A 20,000-nucleotide genomic window follows, 5' to 3' on the forward strand; every position below is an offset into this window, starting at 1 on the left:
TAAAGAAAGGTGGGCCGACGTTTTTCAAATTTACCCAAATGTAATCCACTTCAATCCTCCCCAGTTTTGTCCATCCTTGTCCCTTCTTAGCTTTCCTGTGTTTTGAGTTCTTCTATAGTTTTGAGCCGTTATTTTGTTATTTCAGTTAATTCTATGACCACTTGATCAATGCTGAAATTGCCTAAAATTGCGTGACCTAGCCCCTTTAATGAAGGCAAAGCGATATATCCAACCCATCCCCAAAGGGAGGGAGGGGAAAAACTTTAACAAATTGCAAACAGCTAGTTGGTTTACTATAGAAGACAAACTGCCAGGTGAACCTTGGACGGCCGACTGAGGCTTTTATAGCTAGACTGTCTATTAAAGTAGCCAGTTGCACAGGTTCTACTATGTCGCAAGTAGGCATTACACGTGCTCTTTAGCAATAATGAATGAGGCTTTAACAGATTTGGCCAATGCAGGTGTACGTTATAATCTGAGATCTGGGAACAAAGTCTTTATGTCCTTGTTTTATTTACAACAAAACCGTTGATTTTATGACCTTGAACGGCCGACTACAAAGAGCGCGAATACGGTCGCGTGTCATTAATCGTATTTTACTGATAGGGCAGTAAAATCTCATTTAAAGAGAAAAAGAGAAAAACACATACTCGTTTATGTGCACAATACATCGAAGAATAAAGTCTACAAATACCTATTTTACCTTCAAATAGTTACCCCTGCATAACATTTCAAATTCCGTTTCCCGTGAATCGTCTCATGATTACGTGTTACATACGAACCATGGCAATTACTAGTTTTACGATCACTGGTTCCTCGTTAATCCAATTTATTACTAAGACTTGTTTGCATTACTAATTAACACGAAAAGGGATAACTTGGGAATTCTTAACAATATATCGTTTTCATCTAACCCAAAATCATTCAGATATTCAAATCGTCCTATGCATAATCCATTTCTTTCGCCTTTGTGTTTGTCAGCATTATGATTTGGAATATTTTAGGTTTACGTGTTCACAAGTTTGTTCTTGTATCTCGTAGATGTTTAGATTTCCAATTACACACTCTGTTTCGATTGGCCACTCTAACTCGCTGTGTAAATAGTTCACCCTAAATTCAAAATAGATACGTTTCGTTTCTGAGAAAACAAAACATTCTTTTACAAATCATACCGGGTATTCCTGATTTCTGCATAAATTTAAGTTTCATTTTGCATTTACCTGTTCATCCACGCTTTTTGGAAAAGTGGTACATACACTGTACCACGTGCTTAGATTTAAACGCATACCTGAGGTAGATATTTTTGTTGTGTTTACGAGGAAGTGATCTCCCTTGCTAGTAATACGATGAAATGTGGATGACATCGGTACGTTGTTACCCAAATACGTTCCTGCAAGTTTCCTCCTTTTTCTGCTGTTATAAAATAGACGTCTAAGCCTTTTCTCTGTAATTCTGCTTGGTTCTCGGGCACGTCTATGTCGATGCTCACGCAAATCAAAACAAAAGTAAACAACTTTTGCTTATCGAGACCTGTATTTCTCCTTCGGAATGAAGTCTTTATTATCATTGAGAATCAAATAACTGTACAGCCTTTCAAACTACATCAAAGTTATTTTCTAAAGAGCTGATCAAATTTTCCACTGATGACATCAAATCTTGCGAAACTAGAACAGAACTATACACAGAAGATGGCAGTGAACACGATCGCTAATATGGCTATTTGAACAAAGGATATAAGCTAGACCATTACAAGAAACAAACTGTTTAACAATGAAAAAGAAAAAACGTAATAGACAAAAAACTTATCTCCGTAGTCAATGGTACACTGTGCGGGAGGCTATTTGTTCGCGGTGAAAATGGTACACGCGTGAGGCCATTTGTTCGCTGTGCGAATGTTTTTACTTTGTCTTCAGAAGATTCCAATATAGCGTCCATTTGTTTGTGGAGTTATTTTCTTTGTCGCTGTCATCTTTAGAGTAGTTCTCAATAAGGTACCCGCTGCTTATTAAAGACTTAGTGTTTTGACTTGTATCACTTTCAATAGTTGCGTCCATTTCAGTTACATTCGAGTATATTCTTGTTGCATTCAGTTCGCGGAACGACCCGTTTCGAAGCTGACGCTTGACATCTTTTAGTGTGGGTCTACCGCGAAAAGCGTATGCCTTTCTTTGTATGTGCTTTGAGCGCCCCAAGAAGAAATCGATTAAGCCAACGCAATGCCGATCTTCAGTAAGTAATCCAAACAACGCATCACAGAGCTCTTCATGATCTTGGATTACGTGGTTTGCTTTAAATAACGAAAGTAAACAGCGCCACGTGGCTTCTATTGTGCATTACCCAATCAAAACACCGCCACGTGCTTTCTATTGTGCATTGCCCAATCAAACACGGCCACGTTTTTCTATTGTGCATTTTGCTGCACAGGAAAAAAAAAACTGAAATCTAACGTCTTTTATAACTCGAGCCCCTACGGGGCCCGAGTAAATAGATTTGACATAAATAAGCAAGATTACGTCAACCTCGTTCCCAGGGTCTCTCTTCTCTGCCTCCCAATGTCGTTGAGGAGTCAACCACATTAGGAGGTAAAGAAGAGAGACCCTGGGAACGAGGTTGACATTACGAGTGGCGGGAAGAAAGTCATGTGTAAAGAAGGACTTAGTCTGAGTTGTTTGATCGATCGTCGGATCGCTTCGAGGGTCAAGTTGAGGATTGAGTTTTAGATTTAAACCGTGCTTACGGCCTGAAACCGTCGAGTGAAGTGGTAATTCGTATGGAAAATTGTAAAGAGATCATTCACCAGGAAATGAATTAAATATACCAAAAATATTCATTACAGGCTACTATGCACCTCAATTTTGAACAAATGGGTCCACTGGATAAACCAGTCCGTTGGTTCTAATTATAGTTAGTAGAAGGAGACTACTAACTATGATCTAATCTCACCAGGCTGCCAGCATCACTGTCGACACACTCTGGCATTTTCAGCGAAGTATATATTTCAACTCTCTAACGATTTTCTAATCATTTCATTAACAGACTGAAATCATGGGCGCTATTGTGTCAAGAAAAAAAAGAACGCCCATCGTAACCAGCCAACCAATTTTAGCCCCTGGCAGTCAAGCTAATGCGCATGCTGCAACCACCCAGTCCCCATCAGGTAACCAATCTGTCACAAGACAACATCGGGTTCGTTCCCATGAGAGTGAAGAAGAAAGTGACAACAGTGACGAAGAACCTAGAAGCAAAGAAGAAGAAGAAGAAAAAGAAGAAGAAGAAAAAGAAGAAGAAGAAGAAGAAGAAGAAGAAGAAGAAGAAGAAGAAGAAGAAGAAGAAGAAGAAGAAGCAGAAGAAGCAGATAGGTCTGAGCATAATTCAAGGCGGTCAACTTCTCCTAGTTCGGAGTCCAAGAAAAGTTCAAACTCGTCTGAAGACGTTGACACAAACCCTGTGTGTGATGAGGCGTCGTCCGATGAAGAGTTCATTAAGACTTGGAAGAAAGCCTTACTGGAAGATCTGGACATAACCATCTCAGACAACGTTAAAATTGTTCGAATTTTTACAAGTTCAACATTCACTGGTAAGCGTGTGAAGGGATTCTAGTCAAGTCTAGTCCTTGAAATAACTTAAAAACTTTTATTTCGCTTGTTGAAAGCAGTAGTTTCTGACTGATGTCCCCAACTTCGTTCACAGCGTCATTTGCCCTGGGAACGAGGTTGAGATGTTCCCTCGTAGAATACCCCCGTCTCTGCATTCTGTAAATCGCAAATAATGGCTGTAGCCAAAGAAATTTTGCACTGGCAAACAAAGAATAGCTACAGTAGGTAGGTGTTGAGCATCAAGAGACTAATGTGGACAAAAATTCAAGTCAGTCCTTTTCTCATAAAAAAAAAACCTTTCTTGAAAATATGTATTTTTTGGATGGCCACTTGAGAATACTCCATGCGGGAGTCTATCCGATGACCTTCTGATTACCAGTCCGAATGCTTTATATACACTGAGCTATAGAAGACTCGTGGGAGTAGCAAAAATCCTAATAGTATAAGCGGGACAATTGCCCTCTGAAGCTAGTCAAGTGGTATAGTCCCCAAGAGTCTTCTATGGCCCAATGGTGGAATATCTGGAGTAGTCGGAAGGTTGTATGTTCGGCTCCTGTCGAGGACCATTCAATTTTTTTCCGAGTATGCCCGAGTCATGGCAAAAATACATCCATTCATTTCATTCACCGGGGTAAAAATCCTACATTTCCTTGGCGGAGTACAAGAGTCTTTGTTGTTGAGTTTAAACCACTTGTCAGGTTGTTTGTCTTTGTCTTTTTATAAAGATACCTTCGTGGAACGTAACACGCTGATGCAGCGGGTTTATCCTCGGCTCAAGTCCTATTGCCAGGAGAGAGGCTATGACTTTCAAGTGGTGGACATGAGATGGGGAGTCCGGGACGAGTCCACCGATGATCACATGACCACTGAGCTATGCATGAGAGAGCTACGCGCATGTCAGGAGCTTTCAACTGGACCAAACTTCATAGTAAGTCAATAAAAGCAAGGTGACACACGCTAACACCAACCCGGTGTGGCCAACACATCACGCATGCACACAACCATTTCACCCAGCCAATTAGCAGACGTGGTCAATTAGCAGCTGTCCATGTCTTCTAATTGACCGGGTGAAATGGTTGTGCGCATGCGTGATGTGTTGGCCACACCGGGTTGGCGTTAGCATGTGTCACCTTGCCTTTATTGTTGTTAAGATTTAAACCCCGCAATTCAATCCGGCCTTTAATTCTAGACTTCGACATGATTTGCTTTATTAGTAATAAGGCCCTGAAATGCTTTTGTTGTACAATCTTAAGGAGGTTCTGTATCGCTCGCAGAACGTATGAGAAAAAATAAATTTCTCTTTTTTCTATATTTCCAGACATTTTTAGGACAAAAATATGGCTACCGTCCCTTCCCAGCTAAGATCCCCATCACTGAGTTTGAGAGTCTTCTTGGAGCAATTGAGAATGTACACGATAGACAACTGCTGCAAAAATGGTTTCGGAAAGACGACAACGCAGTTCCCGCTCAATATCTGCTCCAGCCAATCACATCACAGCTACCTCACTATCGGGACTCTGAGAATGAAGAAGCTCGTAAAAAAGCGTCCGCTGATTGGTGGGCGGCTTTTGAAACAATGCAAGTTGCTTTGAGAACAGCCGCTGATAAGGTTCTCGACGAAAAGGAGCGGCACAAGTATCACATGTCAGGTAATAGAAACAGCTATTACAACAGCACTCGTGATTGGCTGAGAAAACAATGGAGACGAAAAAAAAAAACAACAACAACCCTTAACACAATAAAGATTCGTTTTGACATCTTTTCAACTTCAGAGGCCTTTGTCTCCGAGGCCTTACCCATGTTTCCCAACGAAACGCTACTTGGGGTAATTAGCGAGTCTTATAGACGAAGACTGCAACGCTAACGTATCGACACTTGAAAATAAACGTTTGGGAAATCGTGACCATTTTGTGATTATGTCATCCTGTTCGCGTTATACATTGGTGGCAAAGTACGCTACAAATGGATTTCAACGTTGTTGAAATAAGTATAAAGAACGAAATATCATGACTTCTTTTTCTACGCACACGGTGTCGTCAATCGCCCAAACATGTATGGTAATTTTTAAGTTACTGTTTTTGCAGAGGACGGGGATGAAATTCATGTGTGCCGCACTTGCAACGCTCTTTTTCCACTCATTATCTTACTTTTCCAGTGGTGTAGTGATTGTCTCTGTTGACAAACCTTTCGATGGTCTAGGTAAAAAAAGTGGCACTGATCTTTCAATGATTGATTGGTATTCCCGTTACACACATTAAAAAAAAATGCTTTTACGTTTTATTTTTGCAGTAACTGAAGACGAAATCCGTCGCGGAATCATTACAGTTTCATCGCCCGAAAATCACTGCTTTTGGTTTAAAAGGGTTATCACTAATCTCATGGAAAATGCCGATGATCGTAACGCTGGAAAGTTTGTGGACAAGAATTACGGAGCAGCAAGTTTATCATTTGACGAGCCTGCACAGAAGTTGTTGACAACTTTTAAAGAGAAAGAGCTTTCCACAGCGTTACCTGCGACAAGTGTGATCCAATACGATGTCAAATGGACTAGCGAGGGCATCAGTCCGCATACATCTAGAGAGCATTTTGAATATCTTGAAAAGCTATGTGCCGATGTGTACAGCGTCTTGACAAATATGATCCAGAAGGCAATCGAGGCAAAACAACCCGGTGACAACAAAGATGCTGTAGCTGAGGAGGTGCTACAACACGCTCTGTTCTGTCAGAGAAAAGGGTTGACTTGTCAAGGGCGAGACGAATTTCTTTCTGAAATCAGGCAATCGTTGCTTGCAAGTGAAAGCCAGCAACATGTGGTCATACTGCATGGGGAGTCGGGATGTGGGAAAACTTCTATCATGGCGAAGATAGCTGTGGAAATAACAAAATGGCTAGAATCTGAGTCAGCCATTGTGGTGTTAAGGTTTCTTGGTACATCCCCACAATCATCCAGTATTAGGTTGTTGTTGAGGAGCATCTGTCATCAGTTGTATAGGATAACTGATCAAGACATTGAGGATATTCCCGAGGTGAGTCTCGTTGGCATATTTTTAGGAGAAAGAAAATCACGAAATTTGAGTCAAGTGAAGGATCACGGAAAACTCAATCCCACGCGTTCTTAAAAGAACGGTGGAAAGTTCAATTAGCTTACTGTAGTTCTTCATAAAGTTCAAATGGGATGCAAGTTGGTTTTCAATAAGCATGCATTAAAGAGATTTAGCTAGCATTGTGTTTACAGTAACCTGCAAGTATCAAGATGATCTTTTTGTTTGCCAAAAATTTATTAATTTTTTTTGGATTTTAGCTCATTTAATGTCTGTTATCTGCAGACATGGTGAAACTTCTCAAAACACAGAGACAAGTTAGACCAACCGTATTATGCTTTTAAGAAAAACAACAGCCTGTCGTTTTCTGTTTCACGTAAACTTCGCGATCATTGTTTCAACACTGAGTTACATGATCATGTGAACAAGTGAATGTATAAGCGCTTCAGCAAAGATGTTGTGCAATCCAACTTGAAGCCAGATAACCTATTATTGTTTCAAAGTTCCTGTCACCCATGCATCCTCATGCTTCCTCTGATCATTTGTATTATTATACATTGGTGTCGCTATCTCAATTTTGATTGGCTACAAGCCCGCAGCTAATTTTCCGTTACGTCATATCTAAGGACAATAGTTGCTATGTGTGTAGAAGGGACGTCAAACCCGTTGGGGAAGGACTGGAACTCAAGACAGGGTCGATTTTTGAAGGGATGAAAGGTTTTTATTAGCATAGCAACAAAGTTTCAAGCAGACGTCATCTTCATTTGGTTAGTGTTTTGTATAATATCTCTCCATTGTTGTCATGCTCATCTTCTGGAGTGTGGTTTTTTTGAAATTTAATCGCTGGCAGTTTCCTAGCAGGTCAAAAACATGCATTCATTTTGAACTTAAGTTCGTAGGGTAATAAAAACATTTGAAAAAACCAGCTCCATTAACGGTTCGTCCTCGAGTTTTCCAAACTTTCAGCCACTACTAACTACCTTTTCCAGAGCTTTCCCACCCTCCCGGCCATTTCTCTTTAACGTTTCATGATGATTCGGAAATAAATGTGCCATTCTTTTGCTGGCCTGGAATTTTTTCGCCGGCGTTTTTGTCACCATGGTATCATCAGCCAAAAATGATTAAAAAATATTTATGAAAGTCAAGTAGACTAGTGCACGACTGATAAAACAACGTGAGTATCAGTCGTGCACTAGTCTACTTGACTTAAATATCTTTTAATCATTTTTGGCTGATCACGATCTTCTCTGAACCAACACTGTGCAAGATTTATCGTCCACGGTTTATGCAAAGGTTTTAAAACCTCAACTTCACTAATGCTGGAAGTAATGCGTGACATATTACAGTTGCGTTACCTGCGCAGTAACGTTGCGCACAAACAATTAGCGCGGACGTCCTTAAGAGCGGGCGAAAAGTTGTAAGCTTAAAAAGATACAATCATGTGTGATCGGTTTTTTTTATGCACGCTCTTGTCTTTACAAGTGCTCAGGAATGTGCGTAATAAAACAATTATTCAATTCGGTTTTAGCGTGATATCGAGCATTATCAAGGACTCGGTTTGTATTATCCGCCTTAGCCTTCGGGTTCGTCAGATTGCACTGAGAAACCTCGGAGTGGATAATTTTCGCTACCATGCTAAACCTCATCCAATGATTGTTAATTCGCGTTATGATAATGTTCAGATAGCTTATGTTAAGTTAATAGATGGTTATTGACTTTTCTCAATTTCACGAAGGATCTAACGGAATTATTGGAGTTCTTCCCAAAGTGCCTGACCTCTACATCTCGACCTGTGGTGTTGATCCTTGATTCTTTAGACCAGTTTCCAGCAGGAGGCAGTGGAAGGCGGCTGGAGTGGTTGCCAAGGAAGCTACCAAAAAACGTTTTCTTGGTCTTGTCTACCCTACCTGGCCAAGAATATGAATGCTTCACTCGTTTAAAGGTAATGAATATGCTTTAAGATGTACTTTCCAAGCACAACTGGAAATTCTGCAATAGTAAATTCCTAATGCAAAAAGGGTAATTTGATCCTTTTGTCTAAAGGGGTGTTTTTTCGAGGCAAATAATTCTCCTACTTTTGGCTAAAAGGACACCCGAGGTTGATTAGAAAACGAAATTTTTTTTTTTAATGGAAGAGAAAAGATATGATCCATAGTCCAAAGTCCAAGGCAAAAGACATTTTTTCGTGCGAACAGCTACAAAATGAAGAAAGAAAACAATTGTTTCAGAGAAGCAATAGGGTCACCACACTCATTTTCGTACGCTATTTCATGTACATTGCGTAACCATGCTTGTCTTTATGATTTTCCTGTTTTGCAGGCAATTTTTCCAGAATCGTGTTTCAAGGAAGTTCCAAAGTTTCAAGTAAATCAAGCCGACCTCATCCTGGAGAGCTGGTTGTCAACCTGTCAGCGTTCTTTAACTCCATTCCAAAAGGAAGTGGTTTTGAAAGCATTTCAAGGATGTCCGTTGCCTTTATATTTGAAACTGTCATTCGACGAAGCTTGCCGCTGGAAGTCCTTTACCTCTTTGAACGAAACTAATCTAGCTACCACTGTAACCAACGTCATTACTGCATTTTTAGGACAGGTGGAGCGTCGACATGGAAAGTTGCTAGTCACTCAAGCCCTAGCTTACCTTACTGCATCCAAGAATGGCTTGACAGAACCCGAACTGGAGGATGTATTATCACTTGATGATGATGTGCTAAATGACGTATATCAGTATTGGACACCTCCGGTCCGACGACTGCCACCATTGCTCTGGATTCGTATTCGATCTGATATTGGAGATTATTTAATAGAACGGGGAGCAGATGATGCTCGTGTGGTGTATTGGTACCATCGCCAGTTCATCGAAGTAGCGACCGATCGTTACCTCGAACTCAACAAAGAAGATATCCACTCCAAGCTCGCTGACTTTTTTTCGGGAAAGTGGTCGAATGGTGCAGCAAAGCCGTACGTTGACAAAGACGGACAGACGGTGTTTAACGACCGTTTCGTTGCAGGACAGCCCTTGATGTTTCAGAGAGAGAAGAGCGAGAAGGTGATTTTCAACTTGCGAAAGCTAAACGAGTTTCCACATCATCTTATGCATTCAGGAGACCTTACGAGGCTTAAAGAAGAGGCACTGTGTAACTTTGAATTCCTGTTGACAAAATTAAAAGCAACGTCAGTCGAATCAATCCTTGATGACCTTGACTCCGCCCTCCTTTTGTATCCAGATGATGAGGACTTCATCAGTCTGCAGCAAGCTGTGCAGTTGTCCTCTTCTACACTAAAAGCTGATCCTAATCAGCTTGCTTCACAACTCCTTGGAAGGCTAATCCGAGACGGGGATGTAGACAAGTTTGGCAACATCACGAAGCTCCTCCAACAGGCGTACTCCTCTTCAGTGCCGTGCCTTCTACCAAGCGATAAATGTTTGACAAGTCCTGGGGGATCGTTGGTCTCTTTGATTAAGGCACCTACAGATTCCTCCTCACAATGCTGTGGTTTTAGTTGTGATGGAAAAACTGCTTATATTGCTACGTCATCCTCTACCCATCATTTGCAAGTCTTGGTTATTAACTTGCAAAACGGAAAAACGCTCCAAAGAATAAGCATTCCAGAGTCCGAAGGTGTGGGCTTTTTGTGGAGTATCCAAGGAGGTCATCTCACACCAGATCTTCTGCTTTTAGCAGGATCCCCCGACATATGTCTCTTAAACACATCAACGGGTCAGATTACTCACAGATTCTCAGCCCTCTCTCGGGAGAGCCAGTATAGTCCCATGCCGCCTGTCTGTCTCGTGGACAACGATGCTCGAATTGTTGCAATAACTGACGTAGACCTGAAGGTGTGGACAGTTCATGATAATCGATTAGTGCATCAGATTGATGTCGGCAAGATTAACACAGATGAAGAGTACGGCACACTAGGATCATCAGGATTTTTGGTTGCTTATTGTGTGCATCTTTCAAAAAGTTTCAAAGTCTTTAACTCGAGATCGGGCGAGAAGCTGCGCGAAGTCAGTGCATTCAAAAAAGGTGAAGCGTGCTACATATCGGAAATAAAAGTGACCTCTAAAGAACAAGTGGTCGTCACCTCTACGGAGAGAAACAATCTTCGTTTGTATGATTTACACTCAGGAGATTTAATCAGAGAAGTGTCTCAGTTTAGAATCAATTCAGGCCTGCTACGCCTTCAAGTAACAGATGACGGTATAAAAGCTATTGGAATTTCTGACTACGAGATAATTATTACAGACCTTGAGAACGGAACAGTGTGCAAAACCTTGAAGAGTAAATCATTTGGAACGCTAGTAATTCATCAGAAATTCTACACAAGGGACGGAAGATTTGGAATTTCTCTTGCTCATGATGAAGTGATTCGCATATACGACCTGGTGGAAGCTCTCAAGGAGAGGCGAACAGACGTGACATCCAAGGATCACAAGGCTGTTTCTTCAGTGGACTCAATCACTTACTTGACTCGCGGATCAGATGACAGACATGTTATTGCGACAGCACAAGCCAATAATTCAAACGAGATTATTATCTGGGACACTATGACAAGCACAAAGGTGCGTGCGCTTAAATTGCCGATGGAAAGCCTTCCTCCCAGCACGATTAGAATGTATGGAACTGACTTTGCTGTTGGTTACATCCACGATCAGAACTTTCTGCACTTCCAAGTTTACAACTTAAAAACTGGAAAGATTGAAAGATCTCTTCAGGGAAAGGCATCCAAAAGAACAGAGGCTTTTGGTTTCATCGACGAGAACCACGTGATTGCCTTCTCTCGCGGAAGACGAAACCTAAAAGTCTGGAACATCAACGATGGAAAGGTGGTTCAGCAGTACAAGTTTGGACAGAAGTATCGATTCGAAGAAATGCTGGTCAGCAGAAGTGGGAATGCTGTGGTGTGCAGCCAAATCGGCCAGATAGTAGACCATGACGATGAAAGCGTACCTCTCGTCTTCTTAAGTCCAAAAAACTCAGAACAAAGGATCCTAGAGGAAACGAGCACTCACCTTCTTCTCTGGAATGGATGCATCGCAGATGACGGAAGCTATCTTGTTTCTCTGACGAAAGACTACTTTGCACTCCTTTGGGACTTAAGGAGCGGACGCCGAACGCACAGGCTCCAAGTGGATGGTGAAGATCCCACGGTATTCGCCACAGCAATTTCAACAATCAGAAGCGTAGTCCTAACTGGTCGCGGTGATGGAGGCATCAACCTTTGGGATATTTCTAGTGGATGTCTCCAGTACAAGTTCGATTCTCATGATGTTGATTCCTTATCCATTACAAATGACGGCCGAATAGCATTCTCTAATTATCGTTCTATCAATCGGGAGATTGTTGCTTGGGATCTCAACACGGGATCAAAGGTTGCTGCATTTACTTCAGATTGGAAACCTGAACGCATGGCAGTATCTGGCAACCACCTAGCTGTCGGGAAGGCCGACGGACCAGAGTTGATGTCGCTACGACCTCATTTTCCTGGACAAACAGAAATCGCTTTGCAAGAAGATTCGCCATTTAAGGACTGCACGATCGAGAGTCTGCTGGAGCCGTGTCAAACGTTTACAAGTGGTAAATACGAAGGTGAAGATGAAGATGAAGATGACGACGATGATTCGGACAAGACAGACATTCAAAAGACCGAATTGACAAAAAAAGCACTGTTCGCCAGTCCAAATGTTATACTCGGAGGTGGCAGTTCTGTATTTGCTTCGAAAAATATCTTCATTTCTGGAAACGTTACGATCAATGGGGTTGCAATACAGGACTTGTAATCAAGGCCGCTGTCTCTACATTATCTAAGGCTGGTCCTAGCGAGAGTAATATTGGAGGTCAACCTACACTCCGTACACACCACTGCTCGCACATTAAGGAATTTCCAAATTAAAAAGTAAACTTGCCCAAAGTGGGCAAGTTGGCAACAAATAGGAAACCTTTCCACTTGTTAAAGCAAAGTGGTTTGATTCATACCTAACGAGCATGAATTGAACTTACACGATTGTTGACGGAGCATGATTAAAGGGGCTCTGTCACGCAAAATGATGTAACTTCATGACACCCAAAATGCCCGAAAAGTAGACTCTTTTGACACTACTTTATGGGATGGTGTGGTGTGGTGTGGTGGTTGATCCCTCTAAAGTGATCGATTTTTTTTCATTTTATGACATTTGACAGTTCTAATTATTTTAAGTATTGTTGTAAAATTTAGGGGCTTTTTTTATAAAACTTAATAGATTGAACTGTTTTTTTCTTAAATTTCGGTTTTGCTTAACCTAGTTTCATACGTAAATAATGCGTTCATTAGCGATACTTTAGGATTGAGAGTACGTGAAACAGTACACGGCAAAAGGCAGTCATGAAAGCGTGAAAATGCTATCAGGCTATTATTCATGCTTTAAAAAAGTTGTTCGGTATCTGTAACCAGCAGGCAATGTATGAGCCAAATTCAAATTAGTTTCTTTTATTTTTGGCGAAACGCAAATTTCTGTCTGCCGTTTTTCTTGACAAGTTTTCCTTGAAAGGGAAAAATTGCTCGTGTAGACGATAAGCAAGTTTTCTTTGACAAGTTTAGCCTGTGCCCGCAATATTTGATATTCAGCGAGTACATAAAAACATATCAGTCCCTGCTTTCGTTTTAGCCACCATTACGTACATCTTGACAGCAATGAGAATGGGTTGTGACTAAAATGGATACGCCGCAGTCAGGTGTGACAACTTCATAACACAACTTACAACTTCAGGGCCAAACAAGGAAACGAAAACCGGTCATTCCATGCACCCCGAGTAGAATCGTTTGTAGTGTTAAGTAGTAATATACACTATTTAAGCCTTGGCACTCGTTCGAAGATGGTTAGGTATTACTTACCGTCGAGGGTGACATTTTATGTACCCACAGCATCTTCACCTCGCCAACCTAACGCAATGTTATGTAGTTGTCATAAAGTGTCACACCTGTCTATGGCGTATCCATTTTAGTCACATCCAATGAGAATGAGCGGGATACTTGGAACTTTGAAGTCTCATTAATATTCCTTGCCACATTTACTCGTCATCCTTTTACAGGAACAAAATTCATCCTTGACAACGAAAAGCTAGCATGCAGTCTTTTCCTCGAAAGAATCAGGGCATCTTCGACGGATTCGTCGTCGATTAAAGAAACAACGCAACTCATGATCTTCCGTGAAAATTGTCACAGTTGCTTCAAATGCTCCGACCTTTCCCACGTAGTTCCCGGTAGTTCCCGGTAGTTCCCGGTGTTGTGGTCTGTCTTCTGTCGTGTATCATGGTTGGGAGGGTAAAAAAGGGGCCACAGTAATTGGCGCAAGTTGTTGTGGCGCTCAGCCAGCTTGACTGGCAAAGTTAATAAAATAAAATACAATATAATTTTATAATGCTATCTCGTTTTGCAGTTTTACATTGGAACTCAAATAATTGCGGCTATAAGCGATGTACGGTGACTGAAATAGTGGCCTTTTCATTTAAACTTCCTTTTTGCGCAACCGGAGTGACACTGCAATATCCCCTTGGTTGTGTACCACAATAAGGCGGACAATCAACTTCATAGGAAGAAGACGAAAAGTCAATGACGCGGTTTGAGTCGAACAAAAAACCCCTAAGAGAGTTTTCGCCAGCTTTGAAATGAATCCGCCAAGAAAACAGGGAAACGTTGAAAAACAATAAAAAAGCGTAGGAACAGCAACAGTAACTGCTTTCTTTTAATTACTCGCGATGGAGACCGTTTTAATTAATTAACCTGAATCCGCCTTCGTTTTGATTAAATAATGGTTCTTTGCAATGATCTTTACAATAAAAATCAAAATATAATAATAATAGTTTTTACTTTTGCCAAATGATACAATCAAAAAAATTAAGGACGGTGCCTACTATTCAAAGGTATTTTTGTGCGGTTTACTGAATATGCGGGAAAAGCAGATCTTAACAAATGTTAAGAAAATTGAGGATAACCACGCATTTTTCGGAGATAAATAATCAACAATATTAATATTTGTAAGAAGCTTGAAAATACAAAGCAACGTATGGCATTCTTTTCCAAATTGAAGCTTAATTATCTCTGAAAAATACATGATTACCCCCAATTTCCCTTTTGGATACCAATACAATATAATACAATACAATACAATACATACTTAATTGACCGCTCCCCATAGGGGCTTTTCAGGGCCAATGAAACACAACGAAACGACAGAACAGAACAACAACAACAACTGTTAAGAATCCCAACTGGTCGGAGACAAACCAGTTGGCTATTTACAAGTGCAGCTGGGAAGTTGAACCAGGGATTCAACGAGTGGTTAGAGCGGGTCTTGAACCCGGGATCTCCGGATCTCAAGGCAAGCGCCCCAACCACTGGGCCACACTGCCTCCTCCACACTGCAAGAGCACTTGCTAAATTCTCCTTTTTCCACATAGTTTTGAACCGCGCAAAAATATCCCTGTATTAATAAGCACCACCCATAGCATTGTTGTCACCAGAGCCTCGGATCGACCCAAGGCTCTGGGAAGCTCAATGTAGGAGAACATGCGCCGTAGGGTTCTCATAGCCAAAAATTGGCTATTTGAACCTTACGGCGCCTGCTCACTCCTCGTGCTAACATGAATGCACTAATCAGAGACACCTCTGATTGTTCTTCACGAAAACCAATAAGAAGACACTCAGACATTCAGGGTTCCCAAGAGCTCTTCTCTCTCTCAGTCAAGAGAAGAGCTCTGGGGTCGAGATTGCACCCATAGGAAATCCGAGTATCTCGAGATTCGCAGAACATGTGCGCAATAACAATGGTAGACACCGTCCTTAACTCCGAGCAAGAAAGGAGGAGCATAATGAAGACTCCTTGCACCATTCACCAATAAATGAAACCTGAGGCTTAATTTTGTTAGCTCTCTACTCCGCTCCAAGAGGTTTTTCTCCGGGTACTCTGATAATCCCCTCCCATCAAAATTAACCCTGAAATTGATCTGCTTTGAAGCCATATAAGCTTGAGTTCTTATAATGTGGCCATTACTATTAAGGGTTCACTGAACCAAGTAAGGACCGAGTAAGTAACCAACCACCGTGTCCCGTCCCGTCCCATGCACCTTTTTCCAAAATGGCCGCCTTGACAGTTCCTTATTTTGAAGTAATCTCAAGATCGAATTAATAATCAGAAATATTTCTTTTCATCATCATAGTCTATCTGGCTCATACAACTTATATGATCAGCAACTGAACTTAACGATGAGTTGTTGAAAGACTTGGAACTTACGAAAATTACTCAGGATCTTACAGATCTTAATTTACGTCGTGCTAATGCAGATCTTAGTGCTCTATTCAAGTTGTACAACCACTGAATATCATGGTTACCACCACTGTTCGATGGTTATTAACCATCTGAAGAACGTTCGGGGAAAACGGGAATGAACTCTTCGAACACGAGTACGGACAGTTACTGGATATATTTGCATTCTAAGGGAGCTTTCCATTTGACAGAACTGACCGGCCAGACCGACCATTTGGAAGGAATAACTCTACAACGCCTCTACTATAACACACTTCGAGAATGTAATATACTTCTCCGGAACAATACGAGGGATTATCGAGCAAGTGTTCCTTCAAAATGTTGCATTTTCTTTGCAAACTGACGGGTCTGGCCGTCCAGTTCTGACAAAAGGAAAGCGCCCTAAGAGTCACAAACGCAAAAGTGCAAATTTGTGTTTCATGTTCAGGGACTGTTGGTCGTCTTGACTTTAGAGTTAATTTGCCCTATTTAATTAAGTTTCCTTATGATCCTCTTTGCAGAACCAAGTCAACCCACTGATGTTGCCATCAATGGAAGAAAAGGATCCTATTCGACCTTAATTTTTATATGAAGGAAATTTGTCTTGAGTGTAAAAGACCATTGGTCAAAATAAAATCTACATCATACTGGCAAAATTTTGGCAAACTCACACACACATACACAAAAACAAAACGAAACCAAAAAACCTTGAAAAAGTACCAAGTATTGAAAATATGCTGCTTATGTAATTGCTTCAAATCACTCCAAAGGGTAGTCTCGCAAGCTGCTAGCTTACTTTTCAAAACACTTTTGATGTGTTAAAAGGAATTTAAATTGATAGCAGGTTGCATTTCTTCATATATATTCATTTAAACGTATGAGAAATGAGGTCTCGGAAATGGTGTTAGCAGCGTCGAAACGTCGATTACTCGCATTTGCTAATTTTGATTTTTATTGTAAGAACTTTGGCAAATAATAATCATTCAGTTAAAACAAAGGAGGATTCATGATTATAGCAAACAATCGCCATTGCGATTTCATAATTTAAAAAAAGCATTTACTGGTGGTGTTTCTACAATTTTCTATTGTTTTTCCACGTTTAGCATTCTAAAATGGGACAGGGCGAAGCATTTGAAGTAATTTTGACAATTTTCACGGAAGATCGGTTTCGTTGTTTCTTTTATCAATGACGAAGCATTCGAAGAGGCCTTGATTCCTTCGATTCCGGCCGGTCATTACTACTAAACTGAAAACAATCAATGATGAAATGGTATATGAAATGAATCATATATGAACTGCGGATATGAAATCAAGTGAAGCTATGATCTTCGCAGTTATGAGAGCAATTTTTGCAATTGCGTAGAGAAATCTGAAAAATTCAGGACTTCAACGGGGTTTGAACCCGTGACCTCGCGATTCCGGTGCGACGATCTAACCAACTGAGCTATGAAGCCACTGACATTGGGAGCTGGTCATTTGTGGGTTCTAATGGTCCCGTGAGGAATGAATCAATGATGAAATGGTATATGAAATGAATCATATATGAACTGCGGATATGAAATCAAGTGAAGCTAATTTTTCAGGTTTCTCTACGCAATTGCAAAAATTGCTCTCATAACTGCGAAGATCATAGCTTCACTTGATTTCATATCCGCAGTTCATATATGATTCATTTCATATACCATTTCATCATTGATTCATTCCTCACGGGACCATTAGAACCCACAAATGACCAGCTCCCAAAGTCAGTGGCTTCATAGCTCAGTTGGTTAGAGCGTCGCATTGGAATCGCGAGGTACAGAGAAACTGGAAAACAAGATTAGCCAAACCCCTTCGCTTACATGAAACAAGTGGAATGGCCCCCACCTGCTGTCAACTTGCCCACTTTGGGTAAATTAATTTTCCAATTTGGAAATTCCACATTGTGTGAACTGAGTGATGTGTACGGAGTGTAAGTTTACCTCCAATATTACCCTGGCTTCGACCAGCCTTACTTAATACAGAGACAGCTGGCTTGATTACAAGTCCTGTATTGCAACCCCATCGATCGTAACGTTTCCAGAAATGAAGATATTTTTCGAGTCAAATGCAGAACTGCCACCTCCGATTGACATTTGGACTGGCGTACACTGCTTTTTTTTGTCAATTCGGTCTTTTAAATGTCTCTCTTGTCCGAATCATCGTCGTCATCTTCATCTTCGTCTTTACCACTTGCAAATTCTTGACACGGCTCCAGCAGACGCTCGATCGTGTAGTCCTTAAAGGCGAATCTTCTTGCAAAGCGATTTCTGTTTGTCCAGGAAGATGAGGTCGTAGCGACATCAACTCTGGTCTGTCGGCCTTCACGACAACGGGGTGGTTGCCAGATACTGCCATGCGTTCAGGTTTCCAATTTGAAGTAAATGCACAACCTCGTCCCCAGGGCGCTTTTCCCTGGCTTTGGGTGCGACGGGAAAGGAAAAGCGCCCTGGGGACGAGGTTGGTAAATGCAGCAACCTTTGATCCCGTGTTGAGATTGAGATCCCAAGCAACAATCTCCCGATTGATAGAACGATAATTAGAGAATGCTATTCGGCCGTCATTTGTAATGGATAAGGAATCAACATCATGAGAATCGAACTTGTACTGGAGACATCCACTAGAAATATCCCAAAGGTTGATGCCTCCATCACCGCGACCAGTTAGGACTACGCTTCTGATTGTTGAAATTGCTGTGGCGAATACCGTGGGATCTTGACCATCCACTTGGAGCCTGTGCGTTCGGCGTCCGCTCCCTAAGTCCGAAAGGAGTGCAAAGTAGTCTTTCGTCAGAGAAACAAGATAGCTCTCGTCATCTGCGATGCATCCATTCCAGAGAATGTTTCTCAATCATTTCCTTCACGGTGCGCGCTTACCTTACTGTTTGCTATCGTTAGGTGTCCGGAATTAAGCATCCCTCGCCAAAAGTGCGGTTAAACTCTTTAGCAGTCATGCTCGGAGATACGAAACTGCAAACAGAATTTCTTGTATGCTGAAAAACGTAGTCCTTTTAGCTCAACTTGTGTCGAAAAAAGAAATTAAATCTATCGCACATTTTGCGAAATCAGACATAGTTCGAGACGCGCGATAAAAATCGCACTAGTTAGAGACAACTTTTACTTATCTCAACGAAAACTTGAATCTTCCCACCTTAATGGAGCTTGGCTTGGTTACGAAAAGAACAAACGCAATCAGACCAGTCAATACTGAAGTCGTTCGAACGTATCGTTCGGATATACAGAATCGTAAAGTCTAATCGTCCGGAAATTGGGCTGTCTAGGAAATAGGGCATCGTACTATATGCGCTGCATGACATCCCACAAATCATTGGTGGAAATCGGCAGATTAGACTCATATTGGTGCTCGCAGTTGAGGCAAATAACATAACTTCCTTCTGCTTGAGGAATTTTAGTGTATAGGAAGCTAACGTCACGAGTGGCTAGAATAACATCATTTGGAGTTTGCGTGTTTTCAATAAAAGTCATAAAATCGGTGGTGTCTTGTATTATGACTCTTATTTGACGTCAATGGGTTGTAATAATGAGTCCACGAAACTGGAAATGCGGCGTTCTGTAGGGCCGCTACTACCAGAAACAATTGGTTTGCCGACATGTGTTTTCTTGTGGGTTTTAGTCAGCATGTAGAATTCTGGTATGCGCGATTACTTTAGACCGATTGTCAATCATTTTTAAGTCATTTTTATCTATATTACCCGTTTTTAATAGTTTTTAACTATTGAGTTTACTTTTCGGGCAGTGTCTAGCACATTAGGAGACGTGAGAGGCTTGTAAAAGTTACCGTCCCATAGCTGCTGTAAGCCTTCTTGAATTTTTCGTGCTGTATCCATAATGGCTGTTGCTGTTGCTTTGTCAGCTTGTTGGAGATTAATTTCGTTATTGCGCTTAATCGTAACTATTACAAATTCTCGAATCTGATTGGTTCTGTGCATACCTATTTGTCGCGTAATTGGCACACGATCACGTGGGTGTGCAATTACAGGTATCCAATTTGAACAACTCCAAATTGGAAATCTGCAATTGGACACCTACGTCATTCACGCGTC

The 20,000-nt window shown here is 41.2% G+C and overlaps 1 protein-coding gene across 1 annotated transcript in view; it reads left to right on the forward strand.

The window, feature by feature from the left end:
* LOC137999573 (NACHT and WD repeat domain-containing protein 2-like) overlaps positions 1-14,428 on the forward strand; it is a 23,813-nt gene extending 9,385 nt beyond the window's left edge. The window contains exons 2-7 of the mRNA XM_068845382.1: positions 3,037-3,577; positions 4,322-4,524; positions 4,915-5,245; positions 5,886-6,622; positions 8,373-8,579; positions 8,957-14,428. Coding sequence (XP_068701483.1) covers positions 3,046-3,577; positions 4,322-4,524; positions 4,915-5,245; positions 5,886-6,622; positions 8,373-8,579; positions 8,957-12,418 — 5,472 coding nt within the window. The 5' untranslated portion in view covers positions 3,037-3,045 and the 3' untranslated portion in view covers positions 12,419-14,428. The remainder of the gene's footprint in view (positions 1-3,036; positions 3,578-4,321; positions 4,525-4,914; positions 5,246-5,885; positions 6,623-8,372; positions 8,580-8,956) is intronic.
* The last annotated feature ends 5,572 nt before the right edge of the window (positions 14,429-20,000 follow it).

Source organism: Montipora foliosa, chromosome 4 (genome assembly GCF_036669935.1).
Source record: "Montipora foliosa isolate CH-2021 chromosome 4, ASM3666993v2, whole genome shotgun sequence".
Classification (NCBI taxonomy): domain Eukaryota; kingdom Metazoa; phylum Cnidaria; class Anthozoa; order Scleractinia; family Acroporidae; genus Montipora; species Montipora foliosa.